Source organism: Notamacropus eugenii, chromosome 1, assembly GCF_028372415.1.
Source record: "Notamacropus eugenii isolate mMacEug1 chromosome 1, mMacEug1.pri_v2, whole genome shotgun sequence".
NCBI lineage: Eukaryota > Metazoa > Chordata > Mammalia > Diprotodontia > Macropodidae > Notamacropus > Notamacropus eugenii.
In genome coordinates this window covers 188,591,697-188,607,686 of record NC_092872.1, presented here as the reverse complement: position 1 = coordinate 188,607,686, position 15,990 = coordinate 188,591,697, and the positions used below count along the sequence as shown (strand labels likewise).

Here is a 15,990-nt window from a genome sequence, read left to right as displayed (position 1 = left end):
AGATCTTCACAGATTCCCTATTGCTTCTGGCGTAAAATACTCTTCTCAGCTTGATATTTCAAGTCCTTCCCCATCTAGCCTCAATCTACTAACTTTTCCCCTCATTGTGCCTCTTCCTGTGCTCTGTGTTCCAATTAAACTGGCCCCTCTACTATATCCTGAGCTCAACTTTCTCTCTCTGGCCTCTGTGGCTCTGTGCAGGCTTTCTCCCTGCCATGCTTGGAAATATATGCTTGTCTCCTTTCTGCTTCTTATAACCCTTATTTTCCTTGAAGGTTCCTCACAGGTGCCCCCTCCTTTGGAAGTTTATCCTGATACTCTCCCCCTTGTCAAATTGCATCATATTGACTTATCTATCTTACATATTGCGTCCTAAGTAGAGTATAAGCTTGTTGAGGACAGGCACTCCATATTGAGTTGTTTTTTTTTACTTTGCATCTCTAACCCTTAATACAGAGCCTAGCATACTAGACACTTCAAGAACTATTTATTGAATTGCCTAGAACCCTATGAGGTAGGTAATAAAAATATTAGTCCCTTATTTCAAATAAGGAAACTGAGATCTCAAGTAGTTAAAGGACTTAACCAAGATCACACATTGAGTTAATGATGAAGGGGGTGCTAGATCAACCTACTGAATGTTAACACAATGTCTCTCCACTTAGCTGAGATAGTCCATTCCTCTTTGTTTTACAGAGCCCAGGAATCTGAAGTGGTGGGGGCACTGAGTGCTCCCCAGGAACTCTCCAATATTACTGCTTTATTGGATTCAACCCTGTCCCAACCTGCTGAGTTCCCCCAGCAGGCTGATCCTTGTACTTTTCCCTCAGTGGAGCCAGGTTTTTCCTCACCAGACAGGTTTGGGAGGCAACATCAGTCAAGCCTAAAGGGATCTGAATTTCCTAGTCAGACTGCTTTTCAGGATGGGTGTTGGGGAAGAGGCCATTATTCTCTAGGGGAAAATGAAATGAAAACTCCAACCATTTTTCTGGTTGCAGCCCCTACCCTATTGTGGGTGGAAAGATTATCTTCTCTTAGCAAAGTCTCCTTTTTGAGGGTTGGTATCATAAAGGGGTAAAAACACTGGGCTTGTCCTCCTTTTGCTCCTTGTCAACCGTGGCCAGATAAGTGAATATCAGGAAGAAAAAAAATAGAAAGATAAAAAAACCCACAAAACTCAGCACAAACACACTTAGAGTATACTAGCCAAACAAAATAAAACACCTCATATGGGCTGTGCAGGTGTTAACAAGGACGTGGACTTTGTTCATCCTTGAGACAAAAGTAGATAAACAAACTGTGGACAGACCATAGACACAATCGTGAAGGGCAGCCGGTCAAGTGCATGAAGACAGATGGACAGGTAAATAGAAAACATTCTGAGGACCTGGGGATATTTCCATGTGCCTTGATGGTCAATAATCCCCAGTGTTTCCAGGGGTAGCCTTCCCCTTAACTCTCTCCCGTCTGGGAGCTGATGGAACTTGAATAGATGATTGGAATAGCTGATGGAACTTGAACATGCCCTGTAATACAGGCCTTCTTCCCTCTGCCCCCAAGAGAAACTCAATAAAAAGTTAAAAGATGGTGAAAATTGAGCTAATTTAAAGTCCTCGAGGACCTCCTGTTGTAATTTCTACAGGTGTCCCTTGGAAAGGGATTCCTTTGGACCTACTAGTGCATGGGGTGGAGGTTTTCTGGGTCCTGGCATCAATATAGATCACAGGAGCTGAGAATCACAGTGAAATCAGACAGACAGATACCCACACCCACCCACTCTGGGCTGGGCTGGTTCTGGGTATTGCTGGGAAATGTGGAAGAATCTCTTAAGTGAGTTTAGAATAGTTGAGCTCAACAGTCATGGATTACAAATCTCAGTGTCCAGCTGCCTCTGTGTTCCTGGCTGGCCCTTCCTGATTGTACCGTGGTCTATGTGCAGTCTGACTATTTTTGTCTAGGGTATACGGTTCATGGCTTTGCAAGCACCTTGTTGTAATGTTATGTTGGTGTTTTTGCTTTTTACAACACCATCACTTCCAAATAAACCACTTTCCCCTGACTTCAGAATCCCTCTCTTATAACAAGGGTAAAAACAGTTAAGTAAAACAGACACATTGACCACGTCTGGCAGCATATGCAGGATTCTCTACTTATAGTATAGTATATATATGTATAGATAAGTGAGTATCAAGAAGAAAAAAAATGGAAACATTGAAACAAAAAACCTCAGCACAAGCACACTTACAGTATGCTAGACAAAGAAATATGTAGTATATTAGTATAGTATAGCATACAGTATATGCCAGGAAACTGAATGACTTCTTTTTGAATTTTCATAGTAAGATTCTGAAGATCATCCGCCAGGATAAGATTAACAGACACTGAGCTCATTTCTCGAACTAAACTGCCAAGCATTCAAACTCTACTTCAGAGAGTACAACTCTGATGGGCTGTCCATGTTGTTCAAATGCTTGCCTAAAAGACTATTTTATGGAGTACTCACACAGGGCAAAGTGTTCACATGTTCTTCTGGTCAGAAGAAGCAATACAAGGACATTTTCAAGGTCTCTCAAGAATTTTGGAATTGATTATGTGACATGGGAGACACTGGCACAGGACTGCTCAGCATGGCATGCCCATCTCAGAGAAGGTGCTGTGCTCTATGAGCAAAGCAAAATTGAAATAGCTCTATACAAAATGCAAGATACACAAATTTAGAGAATCCACCCCAAATGTTCACCCCAAATGTGCCTGACCTGTGGTCGAACATTCAGAGCTTGTATTGTTTTGATCAGCCACAGTCAGACGCACTGAAAGTGGACTCTAGCATATGATGTCAAACTAACCAACCTGTAGTAAACCACCTCCCCACTAATAGATGGGAAGCCTCTTTCATAATTAGGACCCAAGAATCAAATTGTTCATCATATTCATCTGAATTCTTTGAATATTTTTTCTTTTACATTATTTTGTTGTATATATATCACTCTCTTGGTTCTGATTTCTTCACTCAGTATCATTAACCCATATAAGTCTTCCCATGTTTCTCTGAATTCCTCATATTCTCGGTTTCTTGAGTACAACAATATTTTATCACATTCCTATTGTGCCATTCTGCCATTTTTCAGCAATGGGCACTCACTTTTTTCCAATTTTTTTGGTACCATAAACATTTCTGCTATGAATATTTGGGGATCTATTACAGCCGTTTTCTTTCAATCAGCCCCCACACAATTTGATTATGAAGACCCTCATCATTCTGGTTATCTTACTCTACATGTTTTCTAGATTAACATTATTGCTCCTCAAATGTGGTGCTCAGGACCGAATACAAGAAAGTAGGCCTATCGCTTCCATTATTTTGGATGCCATTCCCTTAACGCAGCTTAAGATTACATACGTTCTTTATGGCTGCTTTAACATCACTGACACATGTTAAACTTTTAATCTAGTAAAAATCCTAAATATTTTTCACAGTTATTCAGCCATCCTTACCCTATCTTGTACTGGTAGAGCTGATTTTTATAATCTAAATGTAAATTCGCACTCATCCCTATTAAATTTCACCTCATTGTATTCACTTCAAAGTTTACTTACTGAGGTCTTTCATCTGTCACTTCCAGTTTTGTGTCTTGTTTAGATCAGACAAATGAACCACCTATGCCTTTGTTTAAGTCACTGAGGTAAAAAAGGCTAAGCAGCAAAAGCCAAGAACAGATCTCTGGGATACTCACTGCCCTAGAGAGTTTGTTCTGTGTCGACATGGGCCCATCAACAAATCTTGATTAAATTAGTGCTTTCTTCTTGATCCCTTGACACTGTAGTAGGTTCTGAATGAAGGACTCTTAAGACCTTAACAGAGGGAAAGTGATAACAGGCGCAGTGACATGCCCTGGGAAATGCCCCAGGTACAACAGTTAATCTGATGATTCCCATATCCCAGCTCCCCAGAGCTGCTATCAGATTTAATTATAGGCGGTCTCCCTGGTCCCATACAACTTAAAGGGAAATGTCAACAAGAGGACTGGGGCTCCCGAAGCAGAGACTTTTATTAAGTGAAGTTTGGATTCAGTCAGAGGGCTGCACTTGAGGACCTAGAGAGTCACATGTGACCTCGAGGTCACAGGTTCTCCACCCCTGTAAGGGCTGGGCATTAGAAAAGAGGTTAAAAGGCCTGCCATGATGCTGCCAAGAAAGGAGAAGATTAAAGGAGTACTTAGAACAACCTTGGAGTGTATGAACAGGTTAGTACCCAGAGAATAGAGTGATCCTCTCATAACAATGGAGGACAGAACAAGAGTTCATCAAATATTGAAAAGAAGAATTGAAACCTGATACCAGAAAAAATTACAAATGTTAAGCAAGGTTAAAGATTCCAGTAATGTGCTCCCTTTAGAATTACAAAGAGTTTGTGGATCTTTAAGAAAAAAATAGATACCTACTTGTCCAGGATTGAGTAGGTATTGCACCTCTTGAAAGCAGGGGAATGTGTAAAAATACCTTTCACATGTATGATTCAATAAATGTTTGCTAAGTGAATAAATTCTTTACTTTTCAGTCAGCAGAATAATTGACCCAAAACCCTCCTTTCTATAAGCAGAAAGAAGTCACCTAAGATTTCTCAAACTTTCCAGTTATAAGAAGGCTCCCAATCATGGTCTCTTTACTGACCATGACCCAGTGAGCTAGAAATTGGTACCTGTGAACATACATCAACACCATTACTCACTCAAAGGCTTTCAAATTACCTTTATTAAAATCTTTTTTTTCTTTTCATTTTTTTATGAAACACCTCAAAACACTTTGCGGTCAGTTACACAGATCAGTAAAAGCAGTGACAACTCATAAGACACTCAACAAAGTTCAACAAATTCCAACCATTTACAAGCCAAAGCTTAAATTAACAAGATTTTTATAACCTCAATAAATATGTTCTGGTCCAGTTCAAGTATAATTCAACAGATCACAGCCTCAGATATTTGACAAGTAGAAAACCCTGATGATACCGGCCCAATGCTATGACTACACTAAGCTAGTGTTCAAGCCAACAGTTTATTTACTGAATTTTCCGGGGGGGGGGGGGGGGCAGTGACTGAATATTGCTTTCTTTTGGGGGGCAGGATGGAGATTTTTAAAAAGCAGATCTTTTTAATATTAAAGCCTGAATTTGATCCAGGGAACAATGTGTCTATTGCTAAAAATGGTCAATGCTTTTGAACTCCCTTTTTGGGAGACACTTGGAAGTGCTCAACAAACACTGCAGAAAAATGCCTTTTAAACAGAATAAGAACTTGCCTGGGCTGCTTTTAACACTGTACTGGGTTCAATACATATAGAAATAAAAAGTGCAAATTATGAAGATTGCTGAAGAGTCATGCCAATGGTATTGTATAAAAATATATATTATATATGTATATATGTACACATGTATATCCTGAAATCTTTTGTAAATAGAGGATCCTGATGGAGTAAAAGAGAAAAAAGCCTTAAGAAACATGGTTAGTGAACAACTGTCTACCCCCTACCATGGACATATTCAGTTTATCAGCAAGGAAGAACTAAAAGTTCCTCAAGGGAGAAGCCAATCCAAATTTCCATGGAAACCCTGCCATATGGAACAAGTGATGGCAGGGCATTGTACCCCTTTTGGGGGACAGTAGGCTGTCACCCTCTGTGGCAAGGTGATCCTCTGCAACAGCTTTCTGATGGTAAGGGTGTAAGGTTTATCCCAATCTGGTTTAGTGGGTGGCACAACGCTAGGAATGCTGGGAAATGCATCCCCTCCCCTCTCTGTGATGGCAAGATAGAGACATATGAGGTCAGGATATTTCCCAGAAAGGAAGGAACAGCTAGTGCTGAGGACATAGTACAAGCATTCCTTGTTCACAGGCTACCTTTGGCAATTGAATTCATGATGTGTGGGGATGGGGGAGCAGGTCTGGATTGAGCCCCAGTCTTCCAACCCTTTCATTTCTCTTAAAAACCAACCTTACTGAGACTCTAAAATGTCCTAATGACAAATTCGTCTTTTCAGCTTTGGTAAAGCCCTGACCTAGACATGTCCAAACTGGTTTATTTGCCTTTAGTGCCTTCCAGAAACTCTCTCTTATACACACGTGGGTTTCCAATATCTGTATTTCCTCTCTAGTTGCATTTGCTCAAAGTTTATATTCCATAGTCTTATCATAGTTATGGGTGTTTGTCTGATATTAGTGGTTCAGACCCGGACCTTATGACTGAAATGTCCACCAAGTTCTAATCTACCATAGGAAATTAATAATTCTCTCATGCTACGTCTGCCAGGCGTGATAAGACCAAATGCTAGGAATCTTTAAAGATTTCTTTAATTGCCTACATTTTAAAGGCCCAAGAAGGTTAGATCATCACTGCAGAAGTATTTTGACTTGTAGGGGCAGAATTGGGCTCCAGTTCATACTGTTCTGAGGTTTCCCCCACAGGACTGGGAACTTCACAAAAAGTATCCGAGAACAAAATACCACACATGGAATAACTGACTCACTGACCAGAGACAATGTAACAACTGAGCAAGTTTCTGGCCTAGAGAGGTAAAATCTGTCTAATATAGGAATGATCTCTCTGATCACCTCAGATCTGCAACAACTTTGAGTACAAATTAGTAAAAGCCTCATGGCAAGAAACTTCATCCCCATCTAACTACAGTCTCCCCTAATCCAGGTGTAACGGGCTCCTAATACAAAGCCTAGGTCAAAGGAACCTCAAGGACTAGACTTAGGTTCAGCAACCTCTTTCTTCCTCGGCTCATTCCAAAGCTCAAGGGGCATCTGGAGATCATTGGGTTAGGAGGTTTTTGAGAAGAATGCAACCTACATACCCCAGCATGCAAGCACCTTCGGGTGAGTCAAGGACAGGATCTTGGCTTAAGGCAGTCATTTGTCCCGGACACACACCAACTACTATTTTAGCTGGAGGCAGAGGAAGTGTATGCTTCATTTTAATCCAACTGAATCCATACCAAATCCACTGTCCAAAATAAAACAAGCCCTCATTTCTCCTCAAATTGGGGTGGGGGATGGAAGGTGTAGAAAGAAGGGAGGGATTAATTTGGAGGGAAAGTAAGCTTTCAGAAGGAAGGTTTTATTGGGTGTCATTCAAAGTCTGCTTCATTTTAATTTAAGACATAAAGCTGATGAACTTTCAGAAATAACTGAATGAAAGATCTTTAAAAACAGGTTACTAAAAATGGTGGCTTGGCCATACATATGGAGAATGAAGGAGATTTAATCGGCTCCTTAAGAATATACTCCTTGTCTTTCTTGGTGACGTTTGTTCTAAGTCTTAAGGGTTCAGGGGCCCTCTAACTGGGCTATCCCAAGCAGCCAATAGCAAGCTGAAAGATGAATACTATTCCATTCAAGTATCTCTTTACATAGACGTTTCTCTTTTGAGGCCCTGCCCCTGGATAACCCACCCTTCTTTTGGCCTGATGTGTTATATGCCATCAAGAATTTAAACCTTGCTAAAAATCCCTGAGGAGTCAGATTTGATGCAAAGGAAAAGGATGTGGGTACAGAACGCAAGGAGAGTCAGAGGAGAGTTTGAAAAAGGGTTCGAGAGAGAAAGAAACACACGCACACAGACAGAGAGGACATGCAATTCCGCCTGGTAGCCGTGCCAGGGCTGCTTTGTTGTGGGAACGATTTGGGGAGCATTTTTCCTGGTTCTCTGGGTGCGGACCCAAACAACATGTCCTCTGCTTTGCTTTCCTTCCTCGTCTTGAAGGAGAAGATGGAGCAGTCTTGCCTTGGAGATCAGCAAGGTACCACTGGTTAATCCCTCATTTCTACTTGGCTTGTTTCTGCTGGGTCAGAGCTTTTTCCTCTCAAAGTGGGGTACAATTCCGATGCTACAGTCATCTGGCTTCGGGCTGCCACCCTGTTCGTTGCCCTTTAGGCCTTCCTCTGCCAGCTGGGACAAATACTTCTGGGAGAGGAAAGAAAAGCAAATTTAATTCCAAGAGAAAGACTGAACAAATACCTGCTTTGTGCTAGATATTGGATAATAATAGATTAAAAATGCCCAATGCTTGACAGTTACGAAGTATATTTTTATCACAGTTGAAACTTATTTTAACTCTGGGGGATTGGCAGGACAGACCTTATTACCCCATTTACAGATCTGAAAATTGAGGCAAAGAGCTGTGTACATACATGCCTAAAAAGTCACGTGGCTGACGAGTGAAAGATCCAGGACTCCTAACTTCCAGTCTAGTGCTAGGAAGTATTGTAGCATCATGGACAGAGAGCTTAACTTGGAATTAGGAAGATCTGAGTTTAAATCCTACTTCTAATTGTGTGACCACGATCAAGTAAATTAGTTTATCCAAGCCTCAGTCTTCCCATATAAGAAATGGGAATGACAACACCTCACAAGTTTGTTACGCTCAAATGAGATAATAAACTACGTAAAGTGCTTTGAACATTTTAAGGTGCTATGTAAATGTTGGTTCTTTACTTTTTATTATTAACAAAGAGGCCACAAAGAGAGATGTCACGTAGCCACACAATCTACAGAGAATTTATCTGCAAAGTATTCAAATGCCAGGGGGAACTGGAGGGGTCAGAAGGAACAAGAAAGTCCTTCCCCTCCAAATTTCCTGGCAACGCAGTGATCACCGAGAACTCATGATTTTACCAAAAGACCAATACACCGTGTCACATGTTTCCTTCATTTCAGCAGAATTGGAGAAATGTACTTCTAGGGGATTATAATGTTGCATGCATAGTCAAACACAGTCACTGAATAAATTTTGTTTTATATTTCTTTGTTACAAGGGTGGGCTCCATTCTGTCTGAGACAGGGGACAGGTACCCAATGGAGAAACAAAAAATAACAATAATAGAAGTTAATAAAACTTTATTTTTAACGAAAAAGTGTTTCAAGGACACCATATTCTGCAGAAGGCCCAGAGATCAGCAGCAGCTAGATTTCTAACTACCTAGAGAACATCTTCAGCTTGATGTTCTACTGACACTTTAAAATTGTATGTCTAAGACGGACTTTATCTTTTCCCCTAAAATTGCTCCTATTTCGGACTTCATTCTTTTTGTCAGTGGCATGACTGCCCTGACTCTTAAACTTTGTGGTTATTTTTGACTTACTTCCTAAATCCAATCACCTGCCAAGTCCTGTTAATTCAACCTCTTACTTGTCTTTTCTTCTTTCCCCTCCCAGCCCTGTTCCTGGATTCCAGACTTCAGCCTCTGCTGCTGGCTCATCCCTCACTCTAGAAACATCCAATAATCCCTAAAGTCTTCTCACCCCAGAATACCCCCTGTGAGGTCCACCTCCTGCTCCCATTGGTGGAAAGGCCCAGGTTGGCCTTCTTCACTGTCCCAGATCTTCTCCAAGCTGTACTCCTGACTCTGGACATCCTCTACTATGCCACAGAAACCTCTTTACTCTGGAAGTTCACTTCAGCCCTGGACTTCTCACACTTGAAGTACCCTGTGCCCCCATGGCCTCTTCCTCTGATTGTCTAGCTTCTCCTAGAACTTTCATTTTAAGGAGGATGTGCAGGCCAATCATTTGCTCTCCTTACTTTCTCCACCATGCTCCTGTGTGAGTACTCATTCCCCTCTCCACCACCACCCCTCCCCTTGACAACTTCCATCTTTACATTGCATCAGAATATAAGATCCTTGAGGGAAGGAACTGTATTTCTTTCTTCTTTTATCTGTATTTCTAGTGACCAGCAAAAGGATGAAGCAACATCCGCCCCTCCTCACTCCCCAGAGATTCTGCTCTCCAGGGTATGGCTCTCCCCATTTTCCTTTCCTCCTCTATCAGTCCCAGCATTGTACTGCACACACACTCCCTGCTGCACAGGGAGGAGGCCAGGGCTAATCACAACCTGTCTTGTTCTAAGCAAGAAGAGAATCGACACCTGTTCCTCTGCCTTCCATGACTCACATATGCAATCTGGTGGGTTGAAAGGGTGGCAAGACGCAACAGAAAATAGCCTGAAAATGGCAGCAAAAGAAAACTCTCTCGGGAGACTGAGGAGGATGCTCAGGTGGATTTGAAAGAGGAATCTAAACTGTAGTGAATCAGAGCTGAAAATTTTAGTAAACTCCAGAGGTACATGTACCCCTCCTCACCCTCACCCCATGTATCTGCTTAAAAATCTTCCCATGGGTCCAGTATCATAAGAATTTCTCTGGATTGCTGTGGAAAGATGGCTATACTACCTGGGTAAACAGTCCTATGGTCAGAGTCAGATTGCCACATCTTTTGGAGTTAGAGAATTGAGGCATAGATGGGGGACAGATGTATTTTGAGATTACTAACATGAACTATTCAGTTCAACAGGCTATAACCATAAACTGTCCCAGCCCATAAGGGAGGCTTGGGCTGGGCAGCAGGACTTTGGTACCATTCTTTCATTTACTCATGTGTAAAAAACAAAACAAAACAAAACAAAAAACTCTTATTGGTTAATTGCTGCGTGGAAAGCACTGTGCTCAGTTACTTAGGGATATTCAGATTTTAGAGAACACATAATTCCTGCCCTCATGAAGCTTATAGCTCATTAGAACCCTGGAGATCCCTTACATTGAATGCAGCTGTTTTCAGGGATGAAATTAAGATAAATTACTTCAGGTTTCTGGACAGGGATCAAATAGCCGTTCACAAACTATGACGCTGATGGTCACTTGGCCAAAACTCAGGAAGCTCTTAACGTTCTCCTTGGTATTTGGCCTGCAATTAGGGTAAGCTGCCTCCAGGTCAGCAATGATGCCTTAGGTGAGATCACATAGCCCAAGTATTCTGGAGTAGAAAAAGCTACAGGTATCCTGCGACTTGAGAGCTTTCTGGCCTCTGACGCAGACTGCTTTCAGTTAAAGATGTGTAACAAGGGACTGCTCCAGTCAACATCAAAGGTCAACTCTTTGAAACAGAGAACACAACATGATTGTTAAGCAGAAATATACAGTTAGGCTAGATGGGCCTTTAAAGTCTCATTCGACAACCTAAGATTCTGGTGAGAAAGGAATTGTTAATATTTTAGTGGAATTGTTTTGTGGAAACTGAACAATGAATAATATTAATTTTTAAGAATGGTAACAGTTGCTGATAATATATATAGACCTAATTTAGAGTTTACAAAACACTTTACATATATCGTCTCATTTGATCCTCAAAACCATTGGTTTTCAAACTTTTTGTTCTCAGGACTCCTTTATACTCTTAAAAACATCAAAGACCCTCTCCCAAAAAGCTTTGGTTTATGTGTGTTACATCTAACAATGTTTACCACATTGGAAATTAAACATCTGAGTATTATTATAAAAATAATTTCAACCTTGTAGGCCCCATAAAAGGGTCTTGGGAACTTTCAAGTGATCTTGGATCACACTGAGAATTGTTGCTCAAAACAGTGATGTGGCTATTATTCTCATCATGCCTATTTTACTGATTAGAAAATTAAGGCTTAGAAAGATTAAGTGACTTGCCTATGGCCATAGGACAGCATAAACAGCATTCAAATCCATGTTTCTCTCTCTCTCTCTCTCTCTCTCTCTCTCTCTCTCTCTCTCTCTCTCTCTCTCACCTCAAGAGCTCAAATTGTTTTCATCTCCCTTCCTCTTGCCCTGTCAGAAAGTAGGTGCTCTGACTGTTAAGATGATCAAATATGTCATACCCCCTTCTAAATTGTGAAAAAAGGCCTGTGTTTTAATTGTGGTTGTTTTCTAACCTATAAATACTTTCTATATTTGTTGGAAAAGGAATAAGGGAACTTGCTATGAGTCTTATAGCTAGCAGTTAATTTAGAATTGAAAAAGTGAATTGACTTGCCCTTTGAGGGTCTGAAGAATTCTGTAGGAATTGTTAGCAATAGAGTTTAGTGTCATAATCCCTTGTCCAACCTGGAAAAACTTGCTCTTTAGTGTAGTGTAGAAAGCACTAAATTTGGAATCCAAAGGCTTGGGTCTGAATCTCACCTCTGTTCCTTACTACCTGTGTGGCCTTGGGAAAATCTTCTCTGGGTCTCAGCTTCCTCATCTGTAAAATGAGGGGCTTGGACAGTATGACCTTTAGGTCCCTTTCAGCTCAGTTCAACAAACTATTTTTCTTCTAATTAAAATGTTATGATACTACTGATTTCCCACTGAGTAAATCTGGGATTTAATTTGGGGGTGGGGTAGGAATGCAGAGAAGATGGCAGAGATGACCTTATAAACCATCTTCAGCATCAAGAGTATCTTTGTGATAATAAGGAACCAGTTCAGTGTGTTTGGGGTGACTTGGGCAGACTGGGGCAAACACACATTCGCTTTCCTTAGTAAATCTGAGTTCCCTGGGGCTTTGACGAGGGAGGGAGAAATGGAATGGGAGAAGGCATGATGCCCTACCACACCTGGGAAGAGCCCCCCTGATCCCTGCACAGACTGTCTCAGTGCCTCTCAGGTCAACAGAGCCTCTTTCTTACCTGCAGATTTCTGTAGTGAATAGAGCTGCGGCAGTGGCTTGTCTTTGCCGTCTCCTCATTAGTGTAGAAAAGACCACACAACTTGCAATAAAACCCCGTCCTGGGCACCACAAACTCTACTCCTGTCCAAGAACAGGGAAGAAAATATGTTAGAAATATGACAGACTCTCTTGTCCCCAGTGTCTGGTTAGCCTTTGAGGACAAAGACTGGCTTGGGCCTGGCCAGGGTCCTGGCAAATTTTGGTATATCCTTAGGGAAAAAAGGATAATTAATTTTAGTGTACTGCTTTTGAGTCTGCAAACTGCTTACTTTTACATTCATTATTTTACTTAATCTTTACCTGTGAGGTAGACAGTATAGGGCAGGAGTAGGGCACTTGTGGCCTCGAGGCCACTTGTGGCCTTCTAGGTCCTCAAGGGAAGCCCTTTGACTGAATCCAAACTTCACAGAACAAATGCCCTTAATAAAAGCATTTGTTCTGTAAAACTTGGATTCAGCCAAAAGGCCACACCTGAGGATGGAGAAGGCCGCATGTGGCCTTGAGGTCACAGGTTCCCCACTCCTGGCATAGCAGTTACTATCTCCATTTTACAGATGAAAAAATGAGACCTCAACAAACTGTGATTTATCCCAGGTCATCTCCTTTAAGAAGCTTTCCCTCACTCCCCTGACTTCATAGGATCTCTCCCACTGCCTAATTCCAATAGTATTTTGTAACTCTCCTAGGGTCTTATCATACCCTTTCTGGTATTATAGGTACTTTCCCTTATCTTTCTTTACTAATTTATAGGCTCACTGAGGGAAGATTGAGTCACATTTATTCCCTGTAACACCTAAGGATTTTGCACATAGTAGGTGCTCAGTGAATGTGAAATTGTAAAAGCAGCAGGGGGGAGAATGAACACTAGACTATGTCAAAAATTTGCCTGATAATAATAGTGAGCATTTATAGGGAACTTTAAAGGTTGGAAAAATATATTAGAAATATATATATATATTTATAATATTATGCATTTTCACTTACAATGTACACATATTATACATTTATCCTCACACCAATCCTGGGAGGTAAGTGCTATTATGATCCCCACTTTGCCCAAGGTCTCACAGCTAGTAAGTGTCCATGACAGGATATAAACTTGGGTACTCCTTATTCCAGGTCCAGTGCTCTATCTACCTGAGTCTGAGAAAATTTAAGTGAGTTTTCTAAGGTCACACAACCAGTAAATTAAACACTCTATACATACTGCCATAATAAACACTATTACTAGGAGGTAGTAGAACAGTAGCTCAGAGTCAAGAGAATTGGGTTCTAGTACATATATGAGAGGGACTCAAAAATTATAAAGTATAAATATAAGGGTTGCTAAACTTCCTAGAACTCCCTTTCAGGAAAGAAAACCCTCCAGCCATCAGAGGACACCTGTTTTTCATCTCTATTATCTCCAACATTTTCATCTTCAGGACCTGAGAGACACATCATTCCCCATGACTATATATGGCAGAAAATGAGTATGAGTGGCATACAGGACATAGCTTCTGGAGTCTCTTGGCACCAGGTAGGAAGAATTATCCAAAACTAAAATGGCTCTAAGCCAGCTGCTAAACAGCTGTGCGTGATGCGCAAGCCATGGAGGACTTCAAATGACTGTTCTCCTGTTCACCCAAGGAGGAGGGATTGTCAGTATATCTCAGTGCCCCCAGAAATAGATAAGAATTCCAAGCTTGCAATTAGCAAGTTAATTTTCTTCCACTTCAAAAACAACATTTACCCCCTTGGAGTCAGACAGGAGATGGAAAGCACTACAGAGTAAAATATATGTCTTTGTCCTTCACGATTCTCCCATAGCAGTGAGGGAGCATGGTGGACACAGTGTTGTGCTTGGAGTAATGAAAACCTTGCTTCAGACACTTAATACCTGTGTGATTGTGGGCAGATCACTTAACTTCAGCCCCACTTATTTGTAAAATGGGGCAAGGGTACCACCTACCTCACCAGATTGTTGTAAAGATCAGATAAAACATGTAAAAGTTACTTGCAAATCCTGAAGGCTATACAAATGTTAGATAGTATTGCTATCTATGCCCACTCCTCTCTAGCTTTTTCCTGGGTGCTTTTTATCCTCCTGACTGCTTAAAGTGAGGTCTTCCTTAAGATCCTATCTTCACCTTCTCTGCTGGCTCTGCACTTTTCTTCCTTGGTCATCTCAGCTATACCCATGACTTAATGGATAGGAATCTAAACCTCTATCCCCAGCATCAAGCCATCCCTGAATTTATATCCGGACATCGGGGACATTCCAAAATCAGTTATGTCAAAAAAGACTTTATTATCTTCTCTAAATAATGTCCTTCTCCCACTCCCCTGTTTCTGACAGTATCACTAACAGTCACCAGGTGCCTGTGTACAAATCCTTGGTGTTATCTTTGACCCCATTTTGGGTTAGTGGTTGATTCCTAACTCATGTTTTGGAGCTGGGGTCAGCTGCAGTGATTCTCCCTGACATTTCCTGCTATTGCTATGGCCTCTACACACACAGCTGGAAGCAGCACTGATAGCACTCTTCTAAGGGGGGAAATGCTTTTCTCTCATCGCCTTCTCAGGTAAGTCAGCTGAGAAAACACCCACCTGAGCACTGTCATCCAAAAAAGACTGATTTTTTTCTCTTGCTCTTTGTCCCTCTGTTTCCATCTCTCTGTGTTTGTCTCTCATCTTTCTCCCACAGCCCTCGCCACCCCCAATTACATAACCCACAGGAAATGGAAGGGTTTAAGAAGCGGTGATACACAGGTTTGTGCAGCCGCAGTTTCAGCTTTACCCCCCTAGGCTGGTAGGTGGCAGGTGACATTTGTAAATTTGAGATATTTCTTCATTATTCTCTGCAAGGTTGTGCTGAGCTCTTCCTCCAAAATGTGGTTGGGACAGATGGTGCATGTAGGAAAGGAGTGGGAGATCTTTAAAAGCACATTCTATTGGAAAGACCTGAAGCTTCATTAGTGGCACCACCCAGTTGGGTGCCAGAGGGAAGGGGGAACAGAGAGATAAGATGTGATGAACCTATCATCACATACCAATCACATCTCATCTAAACAAAAGGAGGGCTAGCACAAATTCAGCAAACAATCTGAAGTCATTGCTATTAGGCAATGCATGCAGGCAGACATACACCCAGTTCGATGCACCAAGCATTGATTTTCTTGTTATTTATTATTTTCTTATTTATTATCATCCTCTAAGAGATGGAAGAGCCATGCATTCAGAAGCACACCCTCAGACATTCATCCCTTTCTCTCCCATCCCTCTCACCCCTGGGACACAGCTGGGTGGCACCCCAAATGAAGCCTCAGGTCTTTCTGATAAAATGGGCATTTGAAGATTTTCTTCTCCTTTCCTACCTATACAATCTGCTCCAACTAGACTTGGCTTCTCATGGCCACACCTCCATATCAGGGAGGGACATTCTACTATTGTTCTAAAAGATCTGGGTCTCTTCTCTCCCTAATCTATCATCCCTAT

The 15,990-nt window shown here is 41.5% G+C and overlaps 1 protein-coding gene across 1 annotated transcript in view; it reads right to left on the bottom strand.

Moving 5' to 3' along the window:
• Window positions 1-4,732: 4,732 nt before the first annotated feature.
• The window catches only part of RBM20 (RNA binding motif protein 20), a 233,425-nt gene continuing 222,167 nt past the window's right edge, over window positions 4,733-15,990 (bottom strand). The window contains exons 13-14 of the mRNA XM_072622164.1: window positions 12,473-12,594; window positions 4,733-7,962 (exon numbers count right to left, since the gene is read on the bottom strand). Of these exons, the coding sequence (XP_072478265.1) occupies window positions 7,846-7,962; window positions 12,473-12,594 (239 nt within the window). The 3' untranslated portion in view covers window positions 4,733-7,845. The remainder of the gene's footprint in view (window positions 7,963-12,472; window positions 12,595-15,990) is intronic.